Source organism: Ranitomeya variabilis, chromosome 7, assembly GCF_051348905.1.
Source record: "Ranitomeya variabilis isolate aRanVar5 chromosome 7, aRanVar5.hap1, whole genome shotgun sequence".
Lineage (NCBI taxonomy): Eukaryota > Metazoa > Chordata > Amphibia > Anura > Dendrobatidae > Ranitomeya > Ranitomeya variabilis.
The window spans coordinates 25,046,219-25,061,718 of record NC_135238.1 but is presented as its reverse complement, the minus strand read 5'-3'; the positions used below and the strand labels follow the sequence as shown (position 1 = coordinate 25,061,718).

Sequence of the window (15,500 nt, the reverse complement as noted above, 5' to 3'; positions counted from 1 at the left end):
GATGTCATTGGGTGAGGGGCGGTGATGTCGTGGAGTGTTAAGCAGGGTTATCAGGAGGAGCTGGTGATGTCATTGGGTGAGGGGCAGTGATATCACGGAGTGTTGAGCAGGGTTATCGGGGGGATCTGGTGATGTCATTGGGTGAAGGGCAGTGATGTCACGGAGTGTAGAGCAGGGTTATCAGGGGGAGCTGGTAATGTCATTGGGTGAGGGGCAGTGATGTCACGGAGTGTAGAGCAGGGTTATCAGGGGGGAGCTGGTGATGTCATTGGGTGAGGGGCGGTGATGTCACGGAGTGTTGAGCAGGGTTATCAGGGGGGAGCTGGTGATGTCATTGGGTGAGGGGCGGTGATGTCACGGAGTGTTGAGCAGGGTTATCGGAGGAGCTGGTGATGTCATTGGGTGAGGGGCGGTGATGTCACGGAGTGTTGAGCAGGGTTATCAGGGGGAGCTGGTGATGTCATTGGGTGAGGGGCGGTGATGTCGTGGAGTGTTAAGCAGGGTTATCAGGAGGAGCTGGTGATGTCATTGGGTGAGGGGCAGTGATGTCACGGAGTGTAGAGCAGGGTTATCAGGGGGAGCTGGTGATGTCATTGGGTGAGGGGCAGTGATGTCACGGAGTGTTGAGCAGGGTTATTGGGGGAGCTGGTGATGTCATTGGGTGAGGGGCAGTGATGTCACGGACTGTTGAGCAGGGTTATCGGAGGAGCTGGTGATGTCATTGGGTGAGGGGCGGTGATGTCGTGGAGTGTTAAGCAGGGTTATCAGGGGGAGCTGGTGATGTCATTGGGTGAGGGGCGGTGATGTCACGGAGTGTTGAGCAGGGTTATCGGAGGAGCTGGTGATGTCATTGGGTGAGGGGTGGTGATGTCACGGAGTGTTGAGCAGGGTTATCAGTGGAAACCTGGTGATGTCATTGGTTGAGGGGCGGTGATGTCACGGAGTGTTGAGCAGGGTTATCGGGGGAGCTGGTGATGTCATTGGGTGAGGGGCGGTGATGTCACGGAGTGTTGAGCAGGGTTATCAGGAGGAGCTGGTGATGTCATTGGGTGAGGGGCAGTGATGTCACGGAGTGTAGAGCAGGGTTATCAGGGGGAGCTGGTGATGTCATTGGGTGAGGGGCAGTGATATCACGGAGTGTTGAGCAGGGTTATCGGGGGGATCTGGTGATGTCATTGGGTGAAGGGCAGTGATGTCACGGAGTGTAGAGCAGGGTTATCAGGGGGGAGCTGGTGATGTCATTGGGTGAGGGGCGGTGATGTCACGGAGTGTAGAGCAGGGTTATCAGGGGGAGCTGGTGATGTCATTGGGTGAGGGGCGGTGATGTCGTGGAGTGTTAAGCAGGGTTATCAGGAGGAGCTGGTGATGTCATTGGGTGAGGGGCAGTGATATCACGGAGTGTTGAGCAGGGTTATCGGGGGGATCTGGTGATGTCATTGGGTGAAGGGCAGTGATGTCACGGAGTGTAGAGCAGGGTTATCAGGGGGAGCTGGTAATGTCATTGGGTGAGGGGCAGTGATGTCACGGAGTGTAGAGCAGGGTTATCAGGGGGGAGCTGGTGATGTCATTGGGTGAGGGGCAGTGATATCACGGAGTGTTGAGCAGGGTTATCGGGGGGATCTGGTGATGTCATTGGGTGAGGGGCGGTGATGTCACGGAGTGTAGAGCAGGGTTATCGGGGGGAGCTGGTGATGTCATTGGGTGAGGGGCGGTGATGTCACGGACTGTTGAGCAGGGTTATCAGGGGGAGCTGGTGATGTCATTGGGTGAGGGGCGGTGATGTCACGGAGTGTTGAGCAGGGTTATCAGGGGGGAGCTGGTGATGTCATTGGGTGAGGGGCGGTGATGTCACGGAGTGTTGAGCAGGGTTATCGGAGGAGCTGGTGATGTCATTGGGTGAGGGGCGGTGATGTCACGGAGTGTTGAGCAGGGTTATCAGGGGGAGCTGGTGATGTCATTGGGTGAGGGGCGGTGATGTCGTGGAGTGTTAAGCAGGGTTATCAGGAGGAGCTGGTGATGTCATTGGGTGAGGGGCGGTGATGTCGTGGAGTGTTAAGCAGGGTTATCAGGGGGAGCTGGTGATGTCATTGGGTGAGGGGCGGTGATGTCACGGAGTGTTGAGCAGGGTTATCGGAGGAGCTGGTGATGTCATTGGGTGAGGGGCGGTGATGTCGTGGAGTGTTAAGCAGGGTTATCAGGGGGAGCTGGTGATGTCATTGGGTGAGGGGTGGTGATGTCACGGAGTGTTGAGCAGGGTTATCAGGGGGGAGCTGGTGATGTCATTGGGTGAGGGGCAGTGATGTCGCTGCTAATCTCCATTTCTAGATACTTTTGACCATAAAGTGCCCCTCTTCTGCTGTGAAGTCAGATTGTGGGGGGTATTTAAGAACTGGCTCGAGGAATATGAAACAATGGAGTGAAAGACGTGAATTGTATAAATATTCCGCTGCTTTAGTCGACCATGTGTCTCTCCAGGATTTCACCATTATCCTTCCCACACTGACCTTGGGGTAGACCTGTGTTGGAGCGTCCCCCCTGCCTTTCCCAGTGGGTGTGAAGGATTTTCCTGCTGTTCTGTGTCCTTCTCATTACAGATTTCTCAGCTTCCCCTCTGCACATTCGCTCCCATCCCCCCAGGGCTCGCTCTCCTTAATGGGCACACAGAGCCTGAGGCTTTGCCACCAGCTCATCCGAATGTAAGAATCGCCTATTTCAGGGTGTTTCCGTATATAGGAGTCCGAGGGCTTCCCCGCGGGTGTCGTCTGAGCTCCCTGCTGCCAGTGCGTCACTAGTTCTGACAAAGCCAGATAAATGCTGGCAAACGGGTTGTCTGGCAAGACCCTGCTTTCATTTGCCTTCAAACAAATTCCCAAAGAGATTCCCCAGTGTTCTCATCCACATAATCCTGACCCAAGGGATCTGCATCATAAACTATAGAGGGGGTCACCCAGCTTCTCTTGGGTGCTGCATGGCAAATGTGCCTCTAAACCTCTGCAGAGCCAGGCGCGTGTTCAGTACAGGAGTTTGGGAATGATCTGGGTTCTACCAATGTCTGCCGTTCTTCATCATCCTGCTACCTCACAATGGTCTAGATAGAAGGTTTTCAGCCCAACAGAAGGAGACAAATTAATAATTAAGTGACCTCTACACGTAGCCAACCTGTGTGTTCTTATCCATTGTCAGTGCATGGTATTGATGTACCTGTAGATGGCATTAATGAATTTTCTTCCTTCTAAAGGAGAGCTAATTTACATACTTTGTACCATTGTAATACTTCACACATCAGCCGGATCTCCACAGTGACTCTGAAACGTCTATCTGCAAATAGGTGTCTAGTTTAGGTAATATCCCAATTAAAGGGGCCATTCCCATCTTCATGGATAGGTATTGTTGGATAGAGCATGCAAAATCAAGCACTTTAGTAATTTACTGCTTATTAAAATATTCAGCCGTTGTTGAGATATTAACACTTTTCTTATCTGTACAGCTTGTTGCCTTGGAGTCCGACCACCGCTGTTGGTCTCCTAGACAACAAGGTGTAAACAAAAGAAAAGTGCTAATATCTCAAGAACGGCTGCAAATTTTAACAAGCAGTAAATTGAAAAAGTGTTTGTTTTCACAAGCACTACCCAACAAAATGTCAAACTATGAAGATAGGAATAACCCTTTAATGTTTTATAGATTTACATTTTTGTCTCCTCCACCCCCATCTTATCTATTAGAGGAGAGGTGGGTGTTTTTAGTCTCTTGTTTTTTGTTTCTCTTACCAGGAGGAACTGAATTTCAAGGCTTCGAGCTTTTGGGTCTGAAGTGGATGCCTTCCCTGAGTGTGGCCCAGGCTACTGAGATCACCCCGTATGAGGTGGGAGAACATTTCTGGCAGGAGAGTGTGGACCAGCTAGCCTCCAACCCAGCCCTGGTGTGTGTCCTGCGCCGCGTCCAGGCCTTCTCCAAACTAGCAGAAGTCATCAAAGAGCTTTTTCCAGGGATCGGAAAATGCCCAACCCCGCTCTTCATGTCTGCTACCCCTGAAGTGGCTTTTCGTCAGGCCGTCCACTTTTTCACAGAGAAGGACTTGGTTTCTGGTAATCAACATCTTAAGTGTCAGCTCTGCTTTCCTTATTGTTTATGTGTCTTCCTTTGTTTTCCAACTGATTGTTCCATCCTTTGATTCCTCCATAGAGATGCATAGTGACCTTGTAATCTTGCAATTTGTTGTCCACGGTGGACAATTTATGGTAAAAGTCTGTGTGGCCTCCATTATCAGGCTGCCTTAGGTTCCTTCTCTGCTGGTAACGCGTCCTTATAGCAATATTCTACTTTTTAGATTCCCAAAGGCGCCCCGTTCTGAAATATCTCGCTCCTCCTGAGATCTACTGCAAGACGGAAGGTAAGTGTGACCTTAACCTTACGGATTAGACAGAGCGGAGAGGTGAACCCAAGAAGGTCTTGCTCTGGAGGATCTGGCCCATCCATCCAGTACATGGATACCCTATCCGTATCACTGAGATCTGTGTAATGCTTTATTTCTCCTGCGGGGGCACTGCAGGAAAATGGAACACTTGCTACTGGGTTCCTGTAGATCATCATTGATCACAGGCAGTAACTTGGCTTCTCTGCTGCATTGTTTCCCTTATTTTAGAGGCCGTTGATACAGTGAATGACTCTAGACTGCAACGTCGCACCATCATCTATGTATACCCCAGATAATAGTGTTTTCGGCCTTTCTGACAGGTGGAGGAGACCACAGGGGACAGACTGAGTCCATATTTACATACATGCTGTCTGGTAAGTTCTCCATCTCATTTTTTTGGGAAAAAAGTAGTAATTCCAACAATCTGAAGAAGGGACAATCTATACAGTTGTAGAATGTCCAAAGATATATCTTAAAGGGGTTGTCCAAAGAAAACAAGTTCCCACCTAACGACATGATAGATAAAGGTACCAAAATTCTTCCCATAGGTCGGACCCACGCCGATCAATAGGTTATCATCTATACTGTGGTAACCCCTTTAAAGGGCCATGCTTTGATATTCAGTCTGCTGTTCTCTGTTATCAGCCATGTCCGGCTGGGTAACAGATAACTCAAATCCCTTTCAATAGCTTTAAATATATCCAAGGCGGCAATCGTTTAGTCTAGCCTTACATATTACATTGATGGTGGCCTGACCCTTTAACTTTAGTGGGATCAGCCAACCATCGAGTGTGCATCGGGGTGTCCCAACTTTCCCCAGCATCAGATGTTGGAAGATAAAAACGATTGTTGTTTGTCGGATTTCATTCTTAGGGGAGGTAAGATGGGCTCGGATCTATTCTTTTTCCGCCGGAAGAACACATGCATGCTCTGCTGAATAGAGCATGCACGTGTATAGGAGCAAGCATTGAGCCCATAGCTGTCACAAGGGTCATGGTCACCTGTAATCTCCACCTTTTTGCCTGCAGTGGTCACCAAACCGTGCCCCTTCGTCAGCCAGGCCCAGACTAGAATGGATGAGGAGCGTTGAAATTGTTTGCAGTTTTGGAGCGTATTCATTTCTGGGTTTATCGTCCCTATAAATGATGTTTTGCTGAACAATGGCGGCTCTGTTAGTGTAGGTCACCTGGGAGCCGCCGTGTCTCTGCACCAGTAATGGGAGCTCCAGGTCTTTCCAGGCAACAAGACTGGGGGGAAATTGGCTGAAGATCAGGTTTGGATTAAGGCTGTCATCACACGGACTGTTCCCGCTACCGGCTTTCGTTTTGTTTGGCCCCTTGGGTCTAGTGGCCTAATTACTTTCGGCTACATAATGGTGGCAGCGCTCGATGCTCGGCTCCGGCGGGCTTTGATGTGTACAGTAAGATAAGCTGGTTTTGTCCTCGTTCTTCCTCTAGGTCCTCCTCTGCTGTTCACCGTTCTTCTCCTTAAGCCCCGATCCTGGAGCGCTAACCTGGGGAAGATCCTGCGCAAGATCGAGCTGCAGAAGTTCGTCCTGGTGGGAATGAAGCTGGTGACGCTGACCACAGAAGACTCGTTACAGATCATCCCCGCCGAGGCCAAAGAGGTGAGGCGTCCGACCAGCCTTGGGTTTAGATGGTCACATCATGCGAGTACGGCTGTCTTGGGCAACATCTGAATCGCTCAAAAACAGGACTCGGACTTGTCCTCCGTGGAACCATTGACTTCAATGAGGCAAGTGGAGTCCAAAATATGGAACTAGTAGTAGTCTCAGCCTTTGCATTTGGGCCCAGGAGCTATTAAGGGAATCTATCAGAAACCTTTACCCCCCAAAACCTCTAAGCCAGTCATTCCCTTTATGACCCCAGACTTCTGCTCTGGCAGTGAGAAATCCCATTTTGAAGCTGTCAGTCTGGAAATGCATTGGAGTATGAAGATGCACTTACAGCTGCTCAGCCTCCGCTGGATTTCCCACCCAGCAGCAGCCTCCCTGGCTGATTGACAGGTCCATTACTTTGGTATATGGCCATTGACCTGTCAATCATCCAGGGGCGGGTGCTGCAGGGTAGGAAACACAGCGGAGGCTGAGCAGCTGTAAGTGCATCTTCACGCCCCAAAGCACTTACAGACCCAACTTCAGAATGAGATTTCCCGCTGCTGCGGCAGCACTTTTGGGTCATAAAGGCATAGACTGGTTTCTCTTATGAAGGCCTACAAGTTTTAGGACACTGCCAGAAACTTTTGGCGGCCTAGAGAACAAAAGGATTGAGCTTTAAAATCCAACACGATTCTTCTCCCTCGCTGGTAATGCATTTTGACAAGTTCAAGCTGCAGTAACAGGCACAGCCAATGGACTAGAGGGGCGCTGTTTATGCAAAAGAAGAACCTTTTTTTTTTCTAAGTTTAATGCACTTTCTATTCTATTTCTTCAGTAGATCCTCACCGTTGGTTGTTGATATCTTTACAGGACAAGCCGCTCTGCCAAGAGCACTGTGACTACCTGACGTCGGCGCCGAGCCTTGTGCTGTGTCTCCGGAGGATCAATGCAGTTCTCAAACTCCTAGACGTCCTGGGCCCAGATGATCCCCAGCTGTGTAAAGCTCAAGACCAGTTCCTCTGGAGAGCCCATTATGGAACCAGTACTGTGCAAAACGCCATGTATGGTATGTGGTCCTCCACATAAATTTCCTTCTGTTATGTCCCATATTTATGAAACGGCTCCTTTATTCTCAGGATCATTGGTGGTCTAAGAGGTAGGCCCCCAGCGACCAAGTGATCACATATCCTTTTCTAGGAAGGGGATGCACCTTTAAAGGCTATGGGCACAATGGCCATGGAAAACTTATTTTTACATGTTACTAGTTACTTTTAATTTAGTTTCGAACTGCAATCTTCATTCATTTTCAGACACCTCGATATGCATTTTACAGCGTGATCCAAATTTCAGATTTTTCTCTTGTGGGAGTGTCTCTAGCTTTAATACAGGCTGCATGTCAGGACTGTATGTATCCAAGGAGCAGCTATCATATATCAGCACAGCTTCTATTCTGCCCATATTTATGGGCTTTCCTCCTTATCTACAGACTGTTTTCTCTGCCCTCCCTGAAACTATAAATGCTTTCTCCTCATCTAAAGACTGTTTTCTCAGTCCTCACTGAAACTGTACATGCTTTCTCCTCCTTACCTAGAAACTGTTTTCTCTACCCTCCTTGAAACCATATATCCTTTTTCTTTATCTACAGACTGTTTTATCTGCCCTTCTTAAAACTTTACATGCTTTCTCCTTTTTTATCTACAGGCTGTTTTCTCTGCCCTCCTTGAAACTATAAATGCTTTTTCCTCCATATCTACAGACGTTTTTCTCCACCCTCCCTGAAACTATAAATGCTTTCTCCTTATTTAAAGACTGTTTTCTCTGTCCTCCCTGAAACAATACATGCTTTCTGCTCCTCATCTACAGACTACTTTCTCTGCCCTCCCTGAAACTATAAATGCTTTTTTCTCCTTATCTACAGACATTTTTCTCCGCCCTTCCTGAAACTATAAATGCTTTCTCCTTCTTATCTACAGGCTGTTTTCTCTGCCCTCCCTGAAACTATAAATGCTTTTTTCTCCTTATCTACAGACATTTTTCTCCGCCCTTCCTGAAACTATAAATGCTTTCTCCTTCTTATCTACAGGCTGTTTTCTCTGCCCTCCATGAAGCTATAGAGGCTTTTTCTTCCTTATCTGCAGATGAGACTTTACATGCTTTCTCCTTTCTTTAGTCTTCAGATCTGTGCACAATTCTCTCTTTCTGCTGCTACCCCTAGCACTGAGTGAAGAGCGTGAGGAGCAGAGTGCGCCATCGTATCTCCCGCACCTGATTCTGACTGCTCTGAAACATTTTTGAAAAAAAAGTAATCATCTAGATAAGGACTTACAAACACTCGGTATACAAAATTATAATAAAGTCTATTTAGAAAGTTGCTTAATTTTGCATTCAGGAAGCAAACAAACAATAAAAATAAAATTTGAAGCCAAGATGTATATAGAATAAGTGTGCCCGTACCACTAATGACCACTAGATGTCGCCGCACTGATACCGTCACACTGTCCATTGATCGGGATGGATCATGTATGGCATATTATCACATCACATGGATGCCGTAAATTAAATATACCTGCTGCATACGATAAAATGGTCCAACGCTCTCCTCACCCATGTAGGGTCCATCCAGTTCGGGGATTTTTACTTTTTTCCATCGCTTTATAATTAATTTTAGTTCCTAAGATGATCATTTGCCTTCTGATATTTCTCTCCGAGCCGTAACTGCAGAATTTCCAGTGTGTAAAGGGGGTAAGTGCAGAACGTTTTACACCATTAATGACCCACCGGAGGTGATGGCGCGACCATTATTAACCACCTTGTCAGTCCGGCGTTCCGACTTACTGGAAAACCTCGGGACGGAGCATCTCCATTATTGATGCTTTTCCTGTATCGCTTCCAAGGATTGTGCTAGCTGTCATCTCCAGGGCTCTGCAGCGCTATAAATCCTGATTTTATGGACCCCAGTGACCGTACGCGACCCTTGTATTTCCCATGTGTTAACAATCCTGACGCATAGTTTCATAAAATTCTGCATTGTGTTATTCCTCTGTTACTCCTCCTGGAAATGTGCAGATTCTCTACAGTTAATGCATAGAACACCTACAAGTGAATATGATTAAAGTAGAGTAGATTATGTAGGGGTTCTCTACAGTTCAGTATTTGTCGGCATGTCAGTTACAGATGGCGTCGGGGAAAGCCTGGTGAAGGTCTGACCACCGGGAGTTATGTTAATGTTTAAAAGGGATGGGTCACGGCACTCTGTAAAGAGGGGATTCCACTTTGAAGGTAACATCATATAAAAACTGCATTCACAGCCCAATTGGCATTGTAGGGATTCTCTACAGTAAAGGCATGTAGCATCCAGTAGTGAATGAGAATTATGTAGATTGGAGTAGGTAGGGATTCTCTACAGTAAAGGCACGTAGTATTCAGTAGCGAATGAGAATGATATAGATTGGAGGAGGTAGGGATTCTCTACAGTAAAGGCATGTAGCATCCAGTAGTGAATGAGAATGACGTAGATTGGAGGAGGTAGGAATTCTCTACAGTAAAAACACGTAGTATCCAGTAGTGAATGAGAATGACGTACATTGGAGGAGGTAGGGATTCTATACAGTAAGGGCACGTAGTATCCAGTAGTGAATGAGAAGGACGTAGATTGGAAGAGGTAGGGATTCTATACAGTAAAGGCACGTAGTATCCAGTAGTGAATGAGAATGATGTAGACTGGAAGAGGTAGGGATTCTATACAGTAAAGGCACGTAGCATCCAGTAGTGAATGAGAATGACGTAGATTGGAGGAGGTAGGAATTCTCTACAGTAAAGGCACGTAGTATCCAGTAGTGAATGAGAATGACGTAGCTCGGAGTAGGTAGGGATTCTATATAGTAAAGGCACGTAGCATCCAGTAGTGAATGAGAATGACGTAGATTGGAGGAGGTAGGAATTCTGTACAGTAAAGGCACGTAGTATCCAGTAGTGAATGAGAATGATGTAGATTGGAGGAGGCAGGCATTCTCTACAGTAAAGGCACGTAGTATCCAGTAGTGAATGAGAATGATGTAGATTGGAGGAGGCAGGCATTCTCTACAGTAAAGGCAAGTAGTATCCAGTAGTGAATGAGAATGACGTAGATTGGAGGAGGTAGGAATTCTCTACAGTAAAGGCACGTAGTATCCAGTAATGAATGAGATAATGTAGATTGGAGAAGGCAGGCATTCTCTACAGTAAGGGCACGTAGTATACAGTAGTGAATAAGAATGACATAGAGTGGAGTAGGTAGGGATTCTCTACAGCAGTGTTTCCCAAACTCCAGTCCTCACGGACCCCACGGGTCATGTTTTCGGGATTTCAGTAGTGCTGCACAGGTGAGACAATTCCTGATGCCTTGATGATACTTCCACTACTTGCGCAATACTAAGGAAATCCTGAAAACATGACCCATGGGGTCCGTGAGGACTGGAGTTTGGGAAACACTGCTCTACAGGAAGAGCACATAATATCCAGTAGTGAATGAGAATGACGTAGATTGGAGTAGGTAGGCATTCTCTACAGTAAAGGCACGTAGTATCCAGTAATGAATGAGAATGATGTAGATTGGAGGAGGCAGGCATTCTCTACAGTAAGAGCACATAATATCCAGTAATGAATGAGAATGACGTAGCTCGGAGTAGGTAGGCAATCTCTACAGTAAGGTCATTTAGTATCCAGGATACTCTGCAGCAAAAATGCAAAGTATCCAGTAGTGAATGAGAGTAATGTATTTTGGGTAGGTAAGGATTCTCTACAGTACGTGCACATAGTATCTAGCAGTGAGTGGATTGCCTGCACTCTGCCTCCTCTGTGCTCCTGACCGTTCACCATTGTGTCCGGCTCTCCAGGTTCCACCTCTTACCGGGCTGCCATCCGAGAGATAAAGCGCTTTTTCCCTGACGGACTTGTCTGTGATCACCGCTCCATCGTACTAGAAGAAGAACAGGTAAATTCATCCCCTTTTCTTCCTGTCCTGAAAATCTCCTTTCCCGGATCGGAAGTAAGCCCGACTGACCTCTTTTATTTCGGAGATTGACCCCATTTTACAATCCAGTGGACCGGACACAAAGTGAAGGAAATGGAATGTATTAGTGTGCGCCGCTTCCTAACCGTATGCTGCATGGACCACGCGGTGCCGCGCCTCGTCTATTTATAAGAGCGGTCTCCTCTGCCTGTAAATTGGCCGATGGCTCCATGGGGTCGACTACTACAGGGCGGCAAATCAGAGCTTTTATTTTCCTCCACTTGTTTCTTTAATTTAAAGGGCTTTTTACAGTACATCTCATAAAGTCAGGGAACAGCACTACGGTACATCATGACTTTATGGTCGGCCCCCACGGCCCCCCAGCGGGGCCAAGAACTGCAGCTGCCCCTATTCCCATAGACATATCCTGGGCACAGGGGAGTGGGCATACGCTGAGGGACACCAGTGGGCGCACCAGTATAGGGACTGGATCCATAGTGGGAGTTTCTACACAAAGTGGGGGAGGGTCTTTGTCTCTACAGGAAGTGGGGCTGGTATTTGTCTTTCTAGGAGAAGTGGGGGCGGTCTTTGTGTTTCTACAGGAAGTGGGGGCGTGTCTTTGTCTTTCTACAGGAAGTGGGGTGGGTCTTTGTCTTTCTACAGGAAGTGGGGGCGGGTCTTTATCTTTCTACAGGAAGAGAGGGCGGGTCTTTGTCTTTCTACAGGAAGTGGGGCAGGTCTTTGTCTTTCTACAGGAAGTGGGGCAGGTCTTTGTCTCTCTACAGGACGTGGGGCAGGTTTTTCTCTTTCTACAGGAAGTGGGGGCGGGTCTTTATCTTTCTACAGGAAGAGAGGGCGGGTCTTTGTCTTTCTACAGGAAGTGGGGCAGGTCTTTGTCTCTCTACAGGACGTGGGGCAGGTCTTTCTCTTTCTACAGGAAGTGGGGCAGGTCTTTGTCTATCTATAGGAAGTTGGGATGGGTCTTGGTCTTTTTACAGGAAGTGGAGGTGGGTCTTTGTCTTTCTACGGGAAGTGGGGCCAGTCTTTGTCTTTCTACAGGAAGTGGAGGTGAGTCTTTGTCTTTCTATAGGACGTGGGGCGGGTCTTTGTCTTTCTACGGGAAGTGGGGCCGGTCTTTGTCTTTCTACAGAAAGTGGAGGTGGGTCTTTGTCTTTCTATAGGACGTGGGGCGGGTCTTTGTCTTTCTACGGGAAGTGAGACGTGTCTTTCTCTATCTATAGGAAGTTGGGATGGGTCTTGGTCTTTTTACAGGAAGTGGGGGCGGGTCTTTGTCTTTCTACAGGAAATAGGAGCAGGTCTTTGTCTCTGCAGGAAGTGGGGGCGGGTCTTTGTCTCTGCAGGAAGTGGGGGCGGGTCTTTGTCTCTGCAGGAAGTGGGGGCGGGTCTTTGTCTCTGCAGGAAGTGGGGGCGGGTCTTTGTCTCTGCAGGAAGTGGGGGTGGGTCTTTGTCTTTCTACAGGAAGTGGGGGCGGGTCTTTGTCTTTCTACAGGAAGTGGGGGCGGGTCTTTGTCTTTCTACAAGAAGTGGGGGCGGGTCTTTGTCTTTATAGGAAGTGTTGGCGGTTCTTTTTTATTTCTACAGGAAGTGGGGATAGGTCTTTATACAGGAAGTGAGGGCGTGCCTTTGTCTTTCTACAGGAAATAGGAGCAGGTCTTTGTCGCTACAGGAAGTGTTGGCGGTTCTTCTTTATTTCTACAGGAAGTGGGGGGTAGGTCTTTATCTCTGCACTACATGGGGGCTGCTCTTGGTCTTTCTGAAAGAAGTTGCCGTGGGCCTTTGTATCTCTGTTCCCACTCTTCTATCAGACTTCATACAGTTATAAAAGACAAAAAACTGACTGGCACATCCAGACTAGTGTGAATAGGTGCAGACCGGGAGGCGCTACCTCCATATACAATATACATACAGTTATAACATAGCGGCGGGCTTTCGGTTCAGCTATTGGACAGTGGCAAGCGCAGTGCATGCTGGGAATTAAGGGGGAAAGCAGTTCCAGCTCCCATAGTGCTGTCAGAAATGCTGATGAAGAGAAAAAAAACTACTATAAAATAGTGAATGGCAGGTGACAGAGCCTGGAATTCTGGACATATCCGGTATGTGCACGTAGGTTATCTGTATGATGGGTGCTCGCGCTATGTGTAGGGGGCACATGCTCTGTAATCTCGCAGACACTGTGTTCTTAGTCTCGCGCTGGAATAACCCTCCTTGATTTTCGTTTTTTAAATGAATTTCCCGGAAGAGTTAACACGATCCCAAAAAATATTTTTGGCCGGGAATTGGGCTACCAGACAGACTGCACAGATTTTACAGAACACACCATGAGACTATTGCCCGAAATAGCTACCAGGAAAGTACAAGGCGTCTGCTGGTATTTTTGGTTGTCCTGGATTGTGCAGGCAGAATATAGGAGGGTCCGTATCTGATGCATGTACAGCTGTGCCCGCAGGGTCACCTGCCCGGGGGGACGTCATTGCTGGCAAATACGTCATTGTGCAGGAAAGGTCATTATTTACACGCTGAATCCGCGCCACCTATATACTGTTTGATTGATGTCCCAATTAGTAATTTAAAGGGATTATTTATTTTTTTTTTTTTTACTTTTTTTTTTTTTTTTTTTAAATTAATGCCAAAATCCTCAATGATTCCAAGAGAGTAGGTGCTGATCTCACACTGCCCGGGGTCTATTCAACACAAACTGGGTGACAGGTGCCCTTTAATAGACAGTTGATGGAGCAGTGGTTGCACATGCTCAGTAGCACTTCATATACACAGGAGAGTTTAGGACCCTCTTTCTCTTGATCGCTGGGAGTTCAGCAATGATGCATATATCATCTATGCTGTGGACATGTTGTTAATGGCACATCCCCTTTAAGTCTTTTAAGGCTCCAAAGGCAGAATACAGGCCACCAAAAATGTCAGCCTGTCCTTTACTTATGGACCGTATTGTCTCGTTCCAGTCCTGCTTACCTAGAATAGAAGCACAATCGGGCACTGAGGATTATGCCCTGACCTCTAGGACTGGGTGGGGGTCCCAAAGGTCAGACCCCCATCGATCATAAGCTAACGGCACATCCTAGCAATATGTCATCACTTTATAAGATGTGACGCCCGATTACTATTCATCACTGGGTATCATTTTATTATCATTACTATATTATATTTTAGACTTTTTAGTGACTTTTTAGTTCTGTAAATAAAATATATAATTCTAATAACTGTAATGGAAGTATAACTTTTACTGTAAATAAAAATATAATTATTTTTAATATATTTTAGGCTTTTTTATGACTGATTTTTTATTATTATAGTATATTTTAGGCTTTTTGCTACTACTTTTTTTTATTACTATGTTATGTTAGTATATTTTAGGCTTTTGCTATTACTGTTTTCATAACTGTATTATTATTATTTATTATTATTGTATTAGGCTTTTGCTAACTTTTTAATACCATGTTATATTAGTATATTTTAGGCTTTTCTATTACTTTTTTTTTACTATTTTATATTATATTTTAGGCTTATGCTATAACTGTTTATATTACTGTATTATTGTAATTACTATTATATTAAGCATTTTATTTTAGGCTTTTTGCTATCCTGTTTATTACCATATTATATATAATATTTTAGCTATTACTGTTTTTATTATTTTGTTATTATTATTACACTTTATTATATTAAGTGTTTTGTGCTTTTTGCTATCCTTTCTTTATTACTATATTATATAGTATATCTTAGACTTTTGCTTTGACTGTTTGTATTATTGTATTATTATTATTATTTTCTATTATATTAGTCTTTTTATTTTAGGCTTTTTGCTACCCTTTTTTTTTGTTTTATTACTATATTTTATATTTCAGGCCTTTTGCCATTTCTGTTTTTATTACTATATTATAAGTTATATCTTAGACTTTTTCTATGGCTGTTTTTTATTACTATATTACCGTATATATTGTATTTTAGGCTTTTTGATATCCTTTTTATTAATGGATTATTTATTATATCTTAGACTTTTGCTATGACTGTTTCATTATATTTTATATATTTTTTTGTGTTTTGCTATTACTCTTTTATTACTTTATTATATTAGTTTTTTTGCTGTTCTTTTTATTAGACTTTTGATATGACAGTTTTTTTACGTTATTATATTTTAGGCTTTTTACTATGGCTAGTTTTTATTACTATGTTATATTTTGTATTTTAGGCTTTTTGCTATCCTTTTTAGTGCTATATTATATATTATATCATAGACTGTTGCTGTTTTATTACTATATATTATATTTCCAGCTTTTTGCTATGACTGTTGCTTTATTACTATGCTATATTATTATTTTTTGGTCTTTTTTTGTCACGTGGCGTGGCTGAGCTGACTTTGTGGCAGGCAGTTTATTGTCGGGAGAGTGGGTCTTTGTGCATCCAGCTTCCTTTGTAACAGACCCAGTTTTTCGGCACCCCCA

At 45.4% G+C, this 15,500-nt stretch overlaps 1 protein-coding gene across 1 annotated transcript in view; it reads left to right on the top strand.

Moving 5' to 3' along the window:
* LOC143785594 (dynein axonemal assembly factor 8-like) overlaps positions 1 to 15,500 on the top strand; it is a 58,627-nt gene that overhangs the window by 29,835 nt on the left and 13,292 nt on the right. The window contains exons 21-26 of the mRNA XM_077274582.1: positions 3,771 to 4,085; positions 4,328 to 4,390; positions 4,735 to 4,788; positions 5,872 to 6,041; positions 6,903 to 7,098; positions 10,907 to 11,004. Coding sequence (XP_077130697.1) covers positions 3,771 to 4,085; positions 4,328 to 4,390; positions 4,735 to 4,788; positions 5,872 to 6,041; positions 6,903 to 7,098; positions 10,907 to 11,004 — 896 coding nt within the window. The remainder of the gene's footprint in view (positions 1 to 3,770; positions 4,086 to 4,327; positions 4,391 to 4,734; positions 4,789 to 5,871; positions 6,042 to 6,902; positions 7,099 to 10,906; positions 11,005 to 15,500) is intronic.